Source organism: Balaenoptera ricei, chromosome 2 (assembly GCF_028023285.1).
Source record: "Balaenoptera ricei isolate mBalRic1 chromosome 2, mBalRic1.hap2, whole genome shotgun sequence".
NCBI lineage: Eukaryota > Metazoa > Chordata > Mammalia > Artiodactyla > Balaenopteridae > Balaenoptera > Balaenoptera ricei.
The window spans coordinates 6,873,641-6,887,053 of NC_082640.1; the positions used below are offsets into that span (position 1 = coordinate 6,873,641).

General features: G+C 40.7%; 1 protein-coding gene across 1 annotated transcript in view; it reads left to right on the plus strand.

Moving 5' to 3' along the window:
- Positions 1-13,413, plus strand: part of ITGA8 (integrin subunit alpha 8) — a 183,360-nt gene that overhangs the window by 102,270 nt on the left and 67,677 nt on the right. Inside the window, exons 16-21 of the mRNA XM_059910128.1 lie at positions 572-627; positions 1,045-1,199; positions 2,839-2,976; positions 3,467-3,534; positions 5,110-5,257; positions 12,074-12,166. Coding sequence (XP_059766111.1) covers positions 572-627; positions 1,045-1,199; positions 2,839-2,976; positions 3,467-3,534; positions 5,110-5,257; positions 12,074-12,166 — 658 coding nt within the window. The remainder of the gene's footprint in view (positions 1-571; positions 628-1,044; positions 1,200-2,838; positions 2,977-3,466; positions 3,535-5,109; positions 5,258-12,073; positions 12,167-13,413) is intronic.

Genomic DNA, 13,413 nt, shown 5'->3' on the forward strand with positions numbered 1-13,413 from the left:
TCCAAATTCTTTAACGTGATTTTCAAAGCCCTGTTCCCTACCTGTTGACCCAGCCAGCCTCGGCTTCCTACAGCTTTCCCCATCCTTCTCTAACGCACCAGATTTCTTCAGGTTCCTCAAATTGGGGTCACCTGCTTGCTCACCTCCAGGCTCTGCCACTAGCTGTCCCCCTGCTGTTCTGCCCAATTCTTCACTCCCTGGCACATGGAAGATATTCACATGCATTTCTTGAAAAAAGGCAGCAAGTAATTGATCAATTAATCCACTGATTAAATCAATCGACCTCTAGTAATATTTTAAGTATTACCTTCCTATGTAATAATGTCACCTTTCTTAATCATATTAGAATTGTCGGATATATATATGTATATAAATATATTTTTGTTAAGTATATATATCAATCAATCAATATATGCATATTTATTTGTTTGGTTTTGTGTGTGTGTACACTAAGAGAAGTATAGAGGAAAAATAATGCATTCGTTTTATCTGGGGTAAGGTAAAGGAAGTTTGCTACTTCAGATTGAAAAAGTTTATTAACCAATAAATTATTGATTATCATTTTCCCTAGCTTTTCTTTAAGAGTGTGTGCATCTGTGGCAGGCCAGAGCATTTCAAACACAATAGGTGAGCATATTTTCATTTTTCCACTCCTATACCGTATCAAGAAAAGTCAACAGTAAGCGTTTCACTGCATAGACCATATAAAGCTTTCAAAGAGCTCTTCATTAGCACCAAGATTTCTATTATAAATATGGGAACTTCTACATAAATAGTCCTTGAATAATTGGTACTGTCTGGAAGAACAGACCTAATTATGGGGGGAAATGACTTTTTGTGTAAAACCATTATAAAACAAGTTTTTTAGCTTGGGGAGTATTTTATCAAATCTTTGCAGCTCATGTATTGTTTTTGATCCCAACTATGGAAAAGATGTTTCCTGAATAAGCAAGTTGAAATAGGAATTCATATCTCTGATAAAGTGCTACATTCACTGAATACTTTTCCTTTCTGGATTATATTTGCTTTATGTCTGTCCTTTAGGCCTGACTGCCGAGGTGCAATTAGATTCCCTGAAACAAAAAGGAGCCATTAAACGCACGCTCTTCCTTGATAACCATCAGTCACATCTCGTCTTCCCTCTCGTGATAAAGGGGCAGAAATCCCTCCAATGCCAGGATTTTATCGTTTACCTTCGAGTAAGTGTTCCAGAATCACCTTTCTGGCCTCTAACACTGAAGTCCAAATTCCAACCATTTTTCTCCATTTAAACATCACAGTGGTTCACACAGACCCACATCTATGTTCACTTTATAGGAGGAATCTGTAAGGCCACACACCCCTCTGTTGAGCCTGACTTCAGCCAACCTAATGACGTATTGCTTTTAATTCCTAAGCTGCTTCTTTTTTTTCTTTAAATTGTTATTAGAGTATAGTTGGTTTACAATGTGGTGTGAGTTTCTGCTCCTAAGCTTCTTCTTGTTTTGAATACCCTCTTTAGTACTAGTACTAACTCAGGTGGTTTTCATTTCTAACCGCCTCACCCCAAAACACATAAAAGTTAGACACAATTTATTTGAATTTTTATCCTACGTGAGGATGTTTGGCCAGATTTTATCAATGTGCATTTCTGAGCCAACTTAGGAAAAGGGTGAGGCATTCAAAGGCTTTATTAAAAGTAAATTATAATTACATTTTTTTTTTTTTTTTTAATTTATGGCTGTGTTGGGTCTTCGTTTCTGTGCGAGGGCTTCCTCCAGCCGCGGCAAGTGGGGGCAACTCTTCATCGCGGTGCGCGGGGCCTCTCACCATCGCGGCCTCTCTTGTTGCGGAGCACAGGCTCCAGACGCGCAGGCTCAGTAGTTGTGGCTCACGGGCCCAGTTGCTCCGCGGCATGTGGGATCCTCCCAGACCAGGGCTCGAACCCGTGTCCCCCGCATTGGCAGGCAGATTCTCAACCACTGCGCCACCAGGGAAGCCCTATAATTACATTTTTAAAGCAATGTATTTTTACAATAACTCCCAAACCTACCATGAAATAAAAAGCCAAAATGTGTTATGATATAGTTATTTCATCTTCTTACCAGTGGTGAGGTGGTGAAGCCTCTTTTCATTTGGTCTCCTCTTTGAAGGGATATAGTAAGGGAAAACCTGTAGAAAGCAGAGTTTACAAACACATTCTAGAACGAAAAGCTGGTGCACGACCCTCGTGTCTCATTATGACTGATACTGGCACCCAGCTGAAGGGTGGCATGCCCACTCCATGGTTTGGGAGTTCCTGTGTGCCCAGACCTTGCTGCTGGTGCTACCCCCTCCCTCCCCAGGAAGGTTCTGGTGCTTTTTCTAAGGGAACTTCAGATGTGCTGAAGGTGTTTTGAAGTTCATGCAAACAAGGACTTAAAGAGATGATAAGAAAGGAAGAGAATCCAGAGGTTTCCTTCCTCTGAGCCCGAGGGGACTGATAAATTCTGTCAACCTCATTAAAGTAAAAATCCCAGTTCACGAAAGTTTCAGTGATGTTTACTGTGCATCTGATTTTTAACTGTGCAATTTGACCAATCCGTCTGAGTTGTTGAAGATCTGGAGAACCTGAAGATTGCTTCTAGAAGCATGTATTTCAACGAAGCCACAGCTCTAAATGATTCCAACTCTGAACATACGTTCATTAAACTGGCTTCTCTATGCCACGTCCACAGCATGTGCCTAGGCCCGCTGGGGTGGTAATTACTTCATCGTTCACTCTTAAGGGCCAAAGTCAAGTGCTGCCTGCCTTTCACCAACTAACATCTTGCAGCCATTTTACAGGGCCTTTCTTGAGTTTGTGATTATTTTCCCTAGGATGAAACTGAATTCCGAGATAAATTGTCTCCAATCAACATTAGTTTGAATTACAGTTTGGATGAATCCACCTTTAAAGAAGGTCTGGAGGTGAAACCAATATTGAATTACTACAGGGAAAACGTTGTTACCGAACAGGTAGGTCCTGGCCTGTCTTTGATGGTATATTCTCAATCAGGCCCTGGGCATTGCTCCTGTGACCTTAAGACGAAATCCAGGCCCTTTTGTTTTCATTCCTGCACACACATTTGTAACATTTGGGAGATTTTCTGAACATGTTTCCTGAAACACTGCATCCCTGTGTTTTCAGAAGCCCTTCCCCTTGTGGAACCAAGATTTAATTTGTTCAAAATGTGGCTGTAATAGAAGCAGTACAGCCTGTAATCCTCAAAACATCGGTCAGAGTAGCATTCTTTACAGACATTTCAGAATGAATTGGAATTGGGCTCCTAAGTAAACTAGCCTAAAGGGGAGGTCACTGCCAAACAGAGCTTCTAGCTAGGTAGACTCATGCAGAGTGAAAGGAGAGCTTTGGTTTAACTTGTGGGATCATTCATAATTTTCAAGAGAAAGGATGGGATTCAGGTTTTCCCAGATTCTTCCTGATACGTGTTTTTCCACAACACAGGCTCACATCCTGGTCGACTGTGGAGAAGATAACATGTGCATTCCTGACTTGAAGCTGTCAGCTAGACCGTAAGTTTAAATAAATAAACTTATCCATTTTATCTAATGGCATACAGGTGTTTACTTAAAGCTTCTCTGGAGAAAGTATACACTTCCAGCCACTACCAAAATAAGTGCACTGCGTGAAATTTCTGAGCTTGGCTACACTTTGGGTTAGCCTGTGGTTTAGGTCTTTGTCATTGGTGTCAAGTGACACACCCCAAGACTTTGCCTGAGCCGTTCCATCCTTCACCAAAAGCGGGGGGAAGTGTTTTTGTTTGAAGTTAACTCATCGCTGGTGGTTCCGGTTTTGCTCCTCTCTACCCGCCTCAACCCATCCCCACCCCAGGAACTATCTCACTGCCAGTGTTTGGAAGCTTCTTGGTAACCTCTCAAGGGGACTTTTTCCAAACTTCATAATCTAGCCAGGGTCCAAAGCAATAGCTTTGATTAAGGGTCACAAGTAGGCATTTCCAAATGCTGTTTCAATTTGAAGTTTGGAGTGAATTAAATTTCCTCAAAATACCTCACAATCAGCTATTTGAGATCTTCCTTTATCTGCCTCTTTCTTCCCTCTTATTTTCCACTTTGCGTCACACACAGCTTCCCCTCCTACTTTCTAAACCATCTCTCTCCCTCTCTTCCCATTGCCCATCTTCCTCCTATGGGATGTTTTCAGTGATGTGCTGAAGCCATCTCCTCCTGGCTTGTGAGCCAATTGTTAACTTTTTGGGAATTTTTGCTGGCAGACTGTTAAGTATGTTGGGAGCTTGAAATTGATCACAGTGGGAGGATTTACACCACTGGAATCGGCAAATGCTACACATAATGGTTTTCTTTGTTTCCTTTTGTTTTTGAGAACTGGTTGTTACTTTATTTATTATACAGGTTTTTTTAAATAAATAAATTTATTTATCTATTTTTGGCTGCATTGGGTCTTTGTTGCTGCATGTGGGCTTTCTCTAGTTGCGGCGAGTGGGGGCTACTCTTCGTTGCGGTGCGCGGGCTTCTCATTGCGGCGGCTTCTCTTGTTGCAGAGCACGGGCTCTAGGCGCGCGGGCTTCAGTAGTTGTGGCACGTGGGCTCAGTGGTTGTGGCTCATGGGCGTAGCTGCTCCGCGGCATGTGGGATCTTCCCGGACCAGGGCTCGAACCCGTGTCCCCTGCATTGGCAGGCGGATTCTTAACCGCTGCACCACCAGGGAAGCCCTATTATACAGTTTTGAAACGTTACTTTCCATTTACAGTTATTCCAAAGTAGGGGCTCTATTCCCTGAGTTGTACATACAGCCGTGAGCCTGTCTCAGACCCAGTGGTTTGTACCTCCTCCTCGCCGCCCCCCCCCCCCGATGTTGCCCCCTCCTCCACTGGTAACCACTAGTTTGAAGCGCTGGTTGTTAAACATTTACCAGAACACCACTGGATGTTTTCCTGCCCTTCTCATGCAGACATAGTTTTGATTCCTCTCACCGCCCCCTCATGACGATCCATCTTGTTTTTTTTCCCAGTGTTGCATGTTTACATCCTCCTCTAAGTCCTTAAATAAAATATCCATGAATCCAGAGGTGCATAGTACCTAATGATTCTTTTTAAACTGCATTTTTAGAGATAAGCATCAGGTCATCATTGGAGATGAAAACCACCTTATGCTCACAATCAACGCGAGAAATGAAGGGGAAGGTGCCTACGAAGCCGAGCTCTTTGTGATAATTCCAGAAGAGGCTGATTATGTTGGGATTGAACGCAGCAACAAGGTAATGCCTGTAGGTGATCTGGAGGAGGAAAGAGCTCGGTGTATTTTTGAAGACAAATCCATGTTAAGTCATCTTAGCTGAGGATTTCTTCCTCAATGAAAGAAAACAAAATGGCACCTTATTTTGTTAAGCAGAATAGCAACGGCCCAGGAAGGAAGATGGTCTTAAGCAGTATTAATATCTTTCTTGGCCACGGTGCAGAGATAAACTGGCCCGAGATTGGGAGCTGAACCACGGAAGACAGCTGTCCGAAAGCAGCCCCTCATCAACGTGATCCATCCGCTACACTCCCAAGCGAACTCCCACCCTCCCTGGCTGCTTTCTGGTCTTTGAGTTCCTTTATGCTTCAAGCAGGTCCCAGGAGGTCTGGTTTTCATTATTGCTTATGGAGGAAGGTCCGAGCAATCCCAGCTGAGCACTGAAAACAGCCTAGACAGGCACTGGAAAGGAAACACGTTCATGTTTTCTTTTTTCTTGGTCCACCTTTTCGGGACCGGGACCAAGAAAAAGTCAGATTTTTGTCATTTGCCAGTCCTGCAATGCCACTATTTGTTAAACTGAGGGCAATGCTTTTTATCGATTTCCTTTCCTTATCACAATATGAATCTTCCCACTCAGAATATCCTCAGGTTCTGCTCTAAAACCATTATAAATACACTGAAGGATAACAGAGAGAGTCCCTTGGTTTTGGAGATACACAGACTCACAATTAAGGGCAGAGACCAAGTTTCACACTTTCATAGTCACCCCTGCACTTCACATAGAAGTTGGCAATGATGAGTGTTATTTAAATTCTTGCTGATGGATATGTTCATTTAACTGAAGTTTATTAAAGTTCTGCTACTTTCCAAAAACTGCATCCTCTTGGGAACGTGCACGTTCTAATGATTAAATAATTTAATGAAAAATAATTCCTCTAAAGCAATGCTAACAACGGTTGTGATGTCAGTATTTGAAAGGCATTTACAAACGTGGGGAATACAAAATTATCTGTGCACACCTCTAGTCTCATGACTTATGTTTTGACTGAATTATCTTCTCAGTGAAAAAATAACCCAGAGGAGCAATAATCAAGTATCTTTGACAGTTGTAAAATCATCACGAGTTTCTGTTGAAGAAATTTGTAGGAACATATCACTTAAGAATAATTACATGCAAATAATACATAAACAAACAAACAATGAAGCTCAAGTATGTTATCTTAAAAAATGTTCCAGGGTTCTTCCCATATTTTTATTTCAACTCCCTTTCTGTCACTGCACCCCTGACTTTGTTAAACAAAGCATCTATTCAAAATATTCTTCTTTTAGCAAAACATCTAGTTTACTGTTCACCGTTGGGTGGAAAACACAGGAAACATTTATCATTTCTATCTTTGGCTTTAAACATTTTAACAGACATTATCTATAATCTCCAATGAGTCTTTAACTGTTTTTCCTCCATCAGTTTCCCTTGGGCAGAATTTGATTTGACATGACTAAGCCACATTCTAATTCCTCCTTTGTTGTTAAGCAGTTTGAAGTTTGTGTCTCTTTTTATTTATACTTGGTTCAAGTTTTCTTTTTTTTTTTTTTTAACAATTTTCTCTCAAGGGGAAAAGTATGAGGGATTATCTGATTGTCAGTTTTGTTGTTCTTTGGCTAAAAACATTCATCTTTTTGAAAATGTAGAAGCTGATCATCTCTTTCTCTGGAGACCTTAACGGAGCCAGCCTTTACAATTCTTTTCGATGACCTTCTAAATTTTTCTAGGAATAAAGGCCCATGTGCTCTGTCTTTTTATTATTATTGTTGTAAACTATATGTAACATAAAATGTACTATTTTAACCCTTTTGAAGTGTACAGTTCAGTGCCATGAAGTATAATCACGTTGTTGTGTAACCATCACTACCGTCCATCTCCAGAACACTTTCATCAGCCCAGACTGAAACTCTGTACCCATGAAACACCAACTCCCTCTTACCCCCTTTCCCCAGCCTCTGGTACTCAGCGTTCCACATTCTGTCACTATGACTGTGTCTATTCAAGGGACCTCATACATGCTCCACTCCTCTGTCTCAACCTACCTCACACTCAGTATGTCCGGAACTAGACGTCATCTTCCCACACTCCTCCTCCTCTCTCTAGTCTATCTCAGAGAATCGCGCCAGTCTCCACCCAGTTTCTAAAGCCTAAGTCAGTCCTACACCTGTCCAACCCTATCCTCTATCCGTCTCACTGCCACAGTCCCTGCCTTCCTCCAGGCTGGCACAATCTTCTCCCGAGATGGTTACACCAGTCTCCTAACTCATCTCCCCATCTCCCAGCCTCCAGCCCCTTCCCTGCATGGGAAGCCCTCTTTCTTTCTTTCTTTTTTTGGCTGTGTTGGGTCTTCGTTGCTGGGCTTTCTCTAGTTGCGGTGAGCAGGGGCTACTCTTCGTTGTGGTGCATGGGCTTCTCGTTGCAGTGGCTTCTCTTGTTGCGGAGCCTGGGCTCTAGGCGCGTGGGCTTCAGTAGTTGTGGCACGCGAGCTCGGTAGTTGTGGCTCACGGGCTTAGCTGCTCCACGGCATGTGGGATCTTCCCAGACCAGGGATCAAATCTGTGTCCCCTGCACTGGCAGGCGAATTCTTAACCACTGCGCCACCAGGGAAGCCCCGGGAAGCCCTCTTTCTAAAATGCAAATCTGACCCTGTCACTCTCTGGCTGAAAACCCTCACTAGCTCCCCATTGCTTGTAGGATAAAGTCCTACAAATCCCTGAGATGACTTATGAGGCCCTTAATTACATCACCCCTGCTGACCTCCTCAGCCTCATCACGAGTCTTTGCTTCTTTCCTTTACCTCCCACCCAGGTCCTCGAGGGATGGAATTTCTTTTCTGTTTCTGTAACACCTATGCACCCTCCCGCCACAGAGAGCTTGCACTGCTGTTCCCTCTGTAACTCTACTCTCTCATCCCCTTTCCCCAGCTTACTTCTTACTACTCACCCTTCAGGCCTCAGCCTAATAACGATTGAGGCTGCTGAAATTCACCGAGCAATTGCTATGAGCTGGGCTCTGCTCTGTGCTCTTGCAAGTATTCAATTTACTTAGTCCTCATAACAGCCTGATAGAGAAACAGTAAGGCTATCGTTATCCCCATTGTATAGATAAGGAGAAATTCAGAAACATGCCCAAAGTTACACAGCTATTACGTAGCAGAACCAAGATTGACACCTCAGCTGTCAGGTCCAGGCCCGTCTTCTTAACCACTGAGCTGCCAGGCCCCCTATGAGCTTATGTCACTTCCTCCAGGATGTCTTCTCTGATTGCTTACTTCTAGGTGCCTGTCCTCCTCCATCACTGTGAATTTCTGCTCTCATGAAACTTAACAAACTGTACTAATTGTGTGTTTCCACTGCTTGTTACAATTGCTTGTGATTCCTTATTACGAGTCTAATAATAATAGGACATTTAAGGAGGACAAGCGTGGTTTTTTTTTTGATCAGTGCCTGGTAAGTGGCAGGTACACAGTAAATATTTTCAGTGAATGAATAATACTCTAAGAGCTATAAATGGATGAGAACAAGATAGTCCAAGGAACAGCTGAGGAAAATAATCTAGAAATATCTAGAAAAACAATCATTGTTTCTCCCACTCAGAGAGAGGAAATAAAGGTTAAAAAAAGAACAAGGGTGGGGAATCTGGGGAGAGAAAAGATCTCTGATTGATGTGAAAAAGCTATTTCTAGAAAGCTGGGGAAAAAATGTACATATGACTTTCAACCTTCAGATAAGATAAAAATATTTACTATAGAAACAAAATCCTTGAATTATATTCAAGGGACACGTGGGTATTTTGGAAAGCTTTTGCTGAGTTCTTTTTTTTTTTTTTTTTTTCTGTTTTCAGGATTGAGTTAGTAATCCCAACACAAAACATCGCTGTACATTTAGGGTTAGTTATGGATCCTTCAGAACTTGAATACATGCTAAAGCTACCTTTGAGAAGCAAAAATATTATCAGCTTTTGGAAAATATGTTTCTTACCTCCTTAGGATACTAACATGTCACTCGGGTTATTTGGGAAGAGCAGGTATTAAATGCTGCCTCTGAATATCAGAGATTTCATTTCTTTCTCATGAGTTAAAACAGACCTTTCAATGGCTGATGGCAGGAAGAGGGCCTTATACTCAGCTGTGTGCTTGTCCATTTCATTTCAGGCTCCTTGTAGGGAAGACTGGGAGCTACGTTTGCTGTGTATCTCCTGACACCGTCTACTACTTTGTGCTGGACATTTTTCTAGGCACTGGGAAGAGAACAGATACAAAAATACCCCTGCCTGCTTAAGCTTATTTTCTTAAAGTGTATGATTTACCCACAGAGCTCTTGACTTAGGTGTCTGGGGTTTGTTTGCCTTTTCTTTGCTTTGGTTTTGGCTCTTGGTTTTTCTCAACCATGTGGAAAGAATGGAAAGGAGGTGGTTTCTGAAACTTATCCTTGAAAATTCACATTACTTCCTTAAATGAAATTTCGATAGAGCTGACAGACGGATAAGTGGTCCTTGTATTTGGAAACCTCTTCCATGGTCCTCTCATGGGGTCCTTTGTGAAAGTCCTCAGTTTGCAAGCTTATCTTTGGGCATGAGGCTGATAGGTAATATATCAGTAGCACTTAACAAGTTAGAGTGAAATAATGGATGAACATATGTAGCTATTACCAAAGGCAAGAGCAGGGCCATAGGGACATTAGGTTTTGAAAGATGGAAAGGGGCTCAGTGTGGAGATCCAGATGTGGATTTCTAGCCTGAAGACACAAGGGAGAGCTGTGAGCAGAGGACAGGAGTCCAAAGATAAACCCCCTTTACTTTCCCCTCCGTCGGGTGTAACTTTTTTTTTTTTTTAATGCTACCACATAGAAATAACTTTTAATTCTTTCCACTCAGTTTGTATATCCTTGCAGACTATTTTCTCTACCCACACATACACACCTCCATCTCTACGTCTACGTTTCATAGACTATCTTTCCACATCAACACTCATAGATATAACACATCCTTTGTAATTCTGGCATAATATTCCACTGTAAAGATCCATTAATTTAAACACAGGAACATTTATAATAACACAAACATAGGTTAATAACTCCTTTTCCACTAGATTTCACTGTTTTCCTTTCATTTGTTTTCCACATAAACATAGGACAGAAGACTAGAAAGCAAAACACCACAATCTCAGTTTTTTCCACTAAACTGAAACCAGTGTTGAATCACAATCTTGTTCTTGCTAAAATAAACAATATTTTAAACACAAACACAAATGCTGCAATAAATATAACCCTTATTTTCCCTTGTGTACTAAATTGCCATTATGGTACAAATAACAGGCTTTGGCAATGGACTCAAAAATGCAGTTAAAGATCCAGATCATCTTCTAAAATTATTCTTTGAACCTCAAAGAAATCTCCAAAATGAATGAACAATAATCAAAAAATTATTCCTGAGCCATCAGATGCTCCTGGTGCCCAGTTAAACAAAGCAGTTTTCAAGAACTGGGGCCCAGTAAGAAATACACTAACACCACCTCATACAATCAGCAAAACAATAGTCTCCCAAAATTTTCCCCTTAAAAATTACATCATCCTCAAAAACTTCAACAAAGAACTATCATATGATCCAGCAATGCCACTTCTGTGTATATATACAAAGGAAATAGAATCAGTATCTCAACTGATATCTGCACATCCATGTTCGTAGCAGCACTACTCACAATAGCCAAGAGGTGGAAACAACCCAAATGGCCATCAATGGGTGAACAGATGAACAATATACAGTACACACATACAATGGAATATTATTCAGCCTTAAGGAAGGAAATTCTGCCACATACTACAACATGGATGGCCCTTAAGGACATCTGGCTAAGTAAAATAAGCCCGTCGGGTGTAACCTTGAGACCTTCTCCAGCACATAGTTCTAAGTGCCTCTTCAAACTTGAGTTTTTATACATTCTAATCAGAACAGGATATGGGGCAAGACGGGAGATGAAAAGCAGTGGGTAAACATAAAAAAGTGTTCTCTTCCCATCTTAAGTATTTATAGGATTGAACAAAGATTGGGTATGTAATCTCAAAATGGAACCATGGTATGGAGAAATCTGTGTCCAAAGCAATTCTCTTGCAAATGGTCATTGGGTTGTAGGATAATCTATAATATACATATTGCTGTCATTTCATGTTTGCAAAAGTTAATTTGTTTAGTCATGTTTAATTATCCATGATCTTCATGGCCCAAATTGAACATGAACAGTAGTGCAAATCATTTCAAAAATGTTCATATAAATAGTCTACTAAGCATTTTCAGGGACTTCCCTGGTGGTCCAGTGGTTAAGACTCAGTGCTTCCACTGCAGGGGGTGCAGGTTCAATCCCTGGTCAGGGAACTAAGATTCCACATGCCACGCGGAGCGGCCAAAAAAAAAAAAAGAAAAAAAAAAATATGTGTGTGTGTGTATATATATATATATATATATACATATATATATATATATATATGTGTATATATATATATATATATACACACACACACACACACATATATATATATATTCTACTATGCATTTTCTTCCTCAATGAAACACAACAAATGTGTTTACCCATCCAACACGTTTCTTCTTAAAATTAAACTTTGGTCTTTTCTCACAAGCTTCTCTTCTGAGTTGATGGTCACACATGAACCCTTGGGCTCAGGCACTCACACAGGTGTTTGAAGTCAAGGGAAGCTGCCTGGCCCACAGCATTGCTTTTGCGACAGGATGTCGTTTATTCTGCCCCTGACTCTACACTGGTGTTCTTTCCCGTTGCAGGCATTGAGACCACTGAGCTGTGAGTACAAGATGGACAATGTCACCCGAATGGTGGTGTGTGACCTTGGGAACCCTATGGTGGCTGGAACAAATGTAAGAGAAACCCAGATGCACTTAACTGATTTCTGTCTAATTGAATTTTAAAGAGAACTAGTGGAAATCCCCCCCAATTAGCACTCAGCAATTTAGCACCTGGCAACTAAAACCAATTAGGCAGGAAATTCCCAGGGTGGTGGGATTTTGCATCACAACCCACACTGAGTGGACAATCCGAGCTAAAATACACAAAATGATGAATACTTTCATAGGCCTTTTCTTTTGACATCAGTCTTACATGTCTTCAGTCTCAACAAATCTCTAAAAACTATTTTTTTTACTACAGATTTTTTTCTCGAGTATTTTTTCTTTGAATTTCACTACAAATTTTTTCTTTGAATCCAAGAACTACGATGTAAAGGATTTAAGAAATAACAGAATTAAGAATGTTAGCAAAGATGATTGAACTTTTACTTTAGATATACCTCCCATGTGAATATCATTCACAGTGTTTTCCTGTTAAAATATTACCATAATCCAGGTTTTAAAACAGCTTTACCAGGTCTGTATTTTCCATGCATCTTACTTGATAAAGAATAATGCAGAAAATTGTTTAGAGCAAGAAAAAAGAAAGGATCACTCATGATCTGTAACAGGCTTATGAAAGAATAAGGAGTCTTCTTTTTCTTTCTTTGTTTCCAGATTTAGGAACTTCCCATTCAGGATTACTTGTGGTCAATAAATTCATTTTATGCCATTGCAGTTTAAGTATACACAGAGTAACTCCTTGTAATAAATATCACAGTAGAAATCATTATTTTATGGAGTCATAAATCAGGAAAAAAACCCTGAAATCTGCAAATACTACGTAATTAAGTGTTACAAATTAAACATATGTATTCCTCTGTTTTAAATTAGATGCTTATGATTCATTGATAATGAAATGGCCTGTTTGAAAAAACCTTCCTGGAAATGTGTAAGTGTGTAGGTTTGTATTAGAACAGCTTCCCAAAGCGTCTTCCAAAGAGTGTTAATCCTTTGAGGCAAGCCTTTAAAAGGGAGCCCTACAGTCACTGCTGAGAATCATATCCTCCTCTGGGACATTCAGGTGCCTATTTCATTTGAAAGGTGCTGAGAAGTTCTGCAGTAAGGAAACCTTCTAGCCCAGTGTTTCTCATATTTATTTGAGCCTTTGAAACTTTCTATCCAGTAACACCTATTCCCAGTTTATACTCTAGGATACTGTGCTAAAATAATATGTTTGCCTTTTTATATTCTAAATTGATTATCATTCCATTCATCCT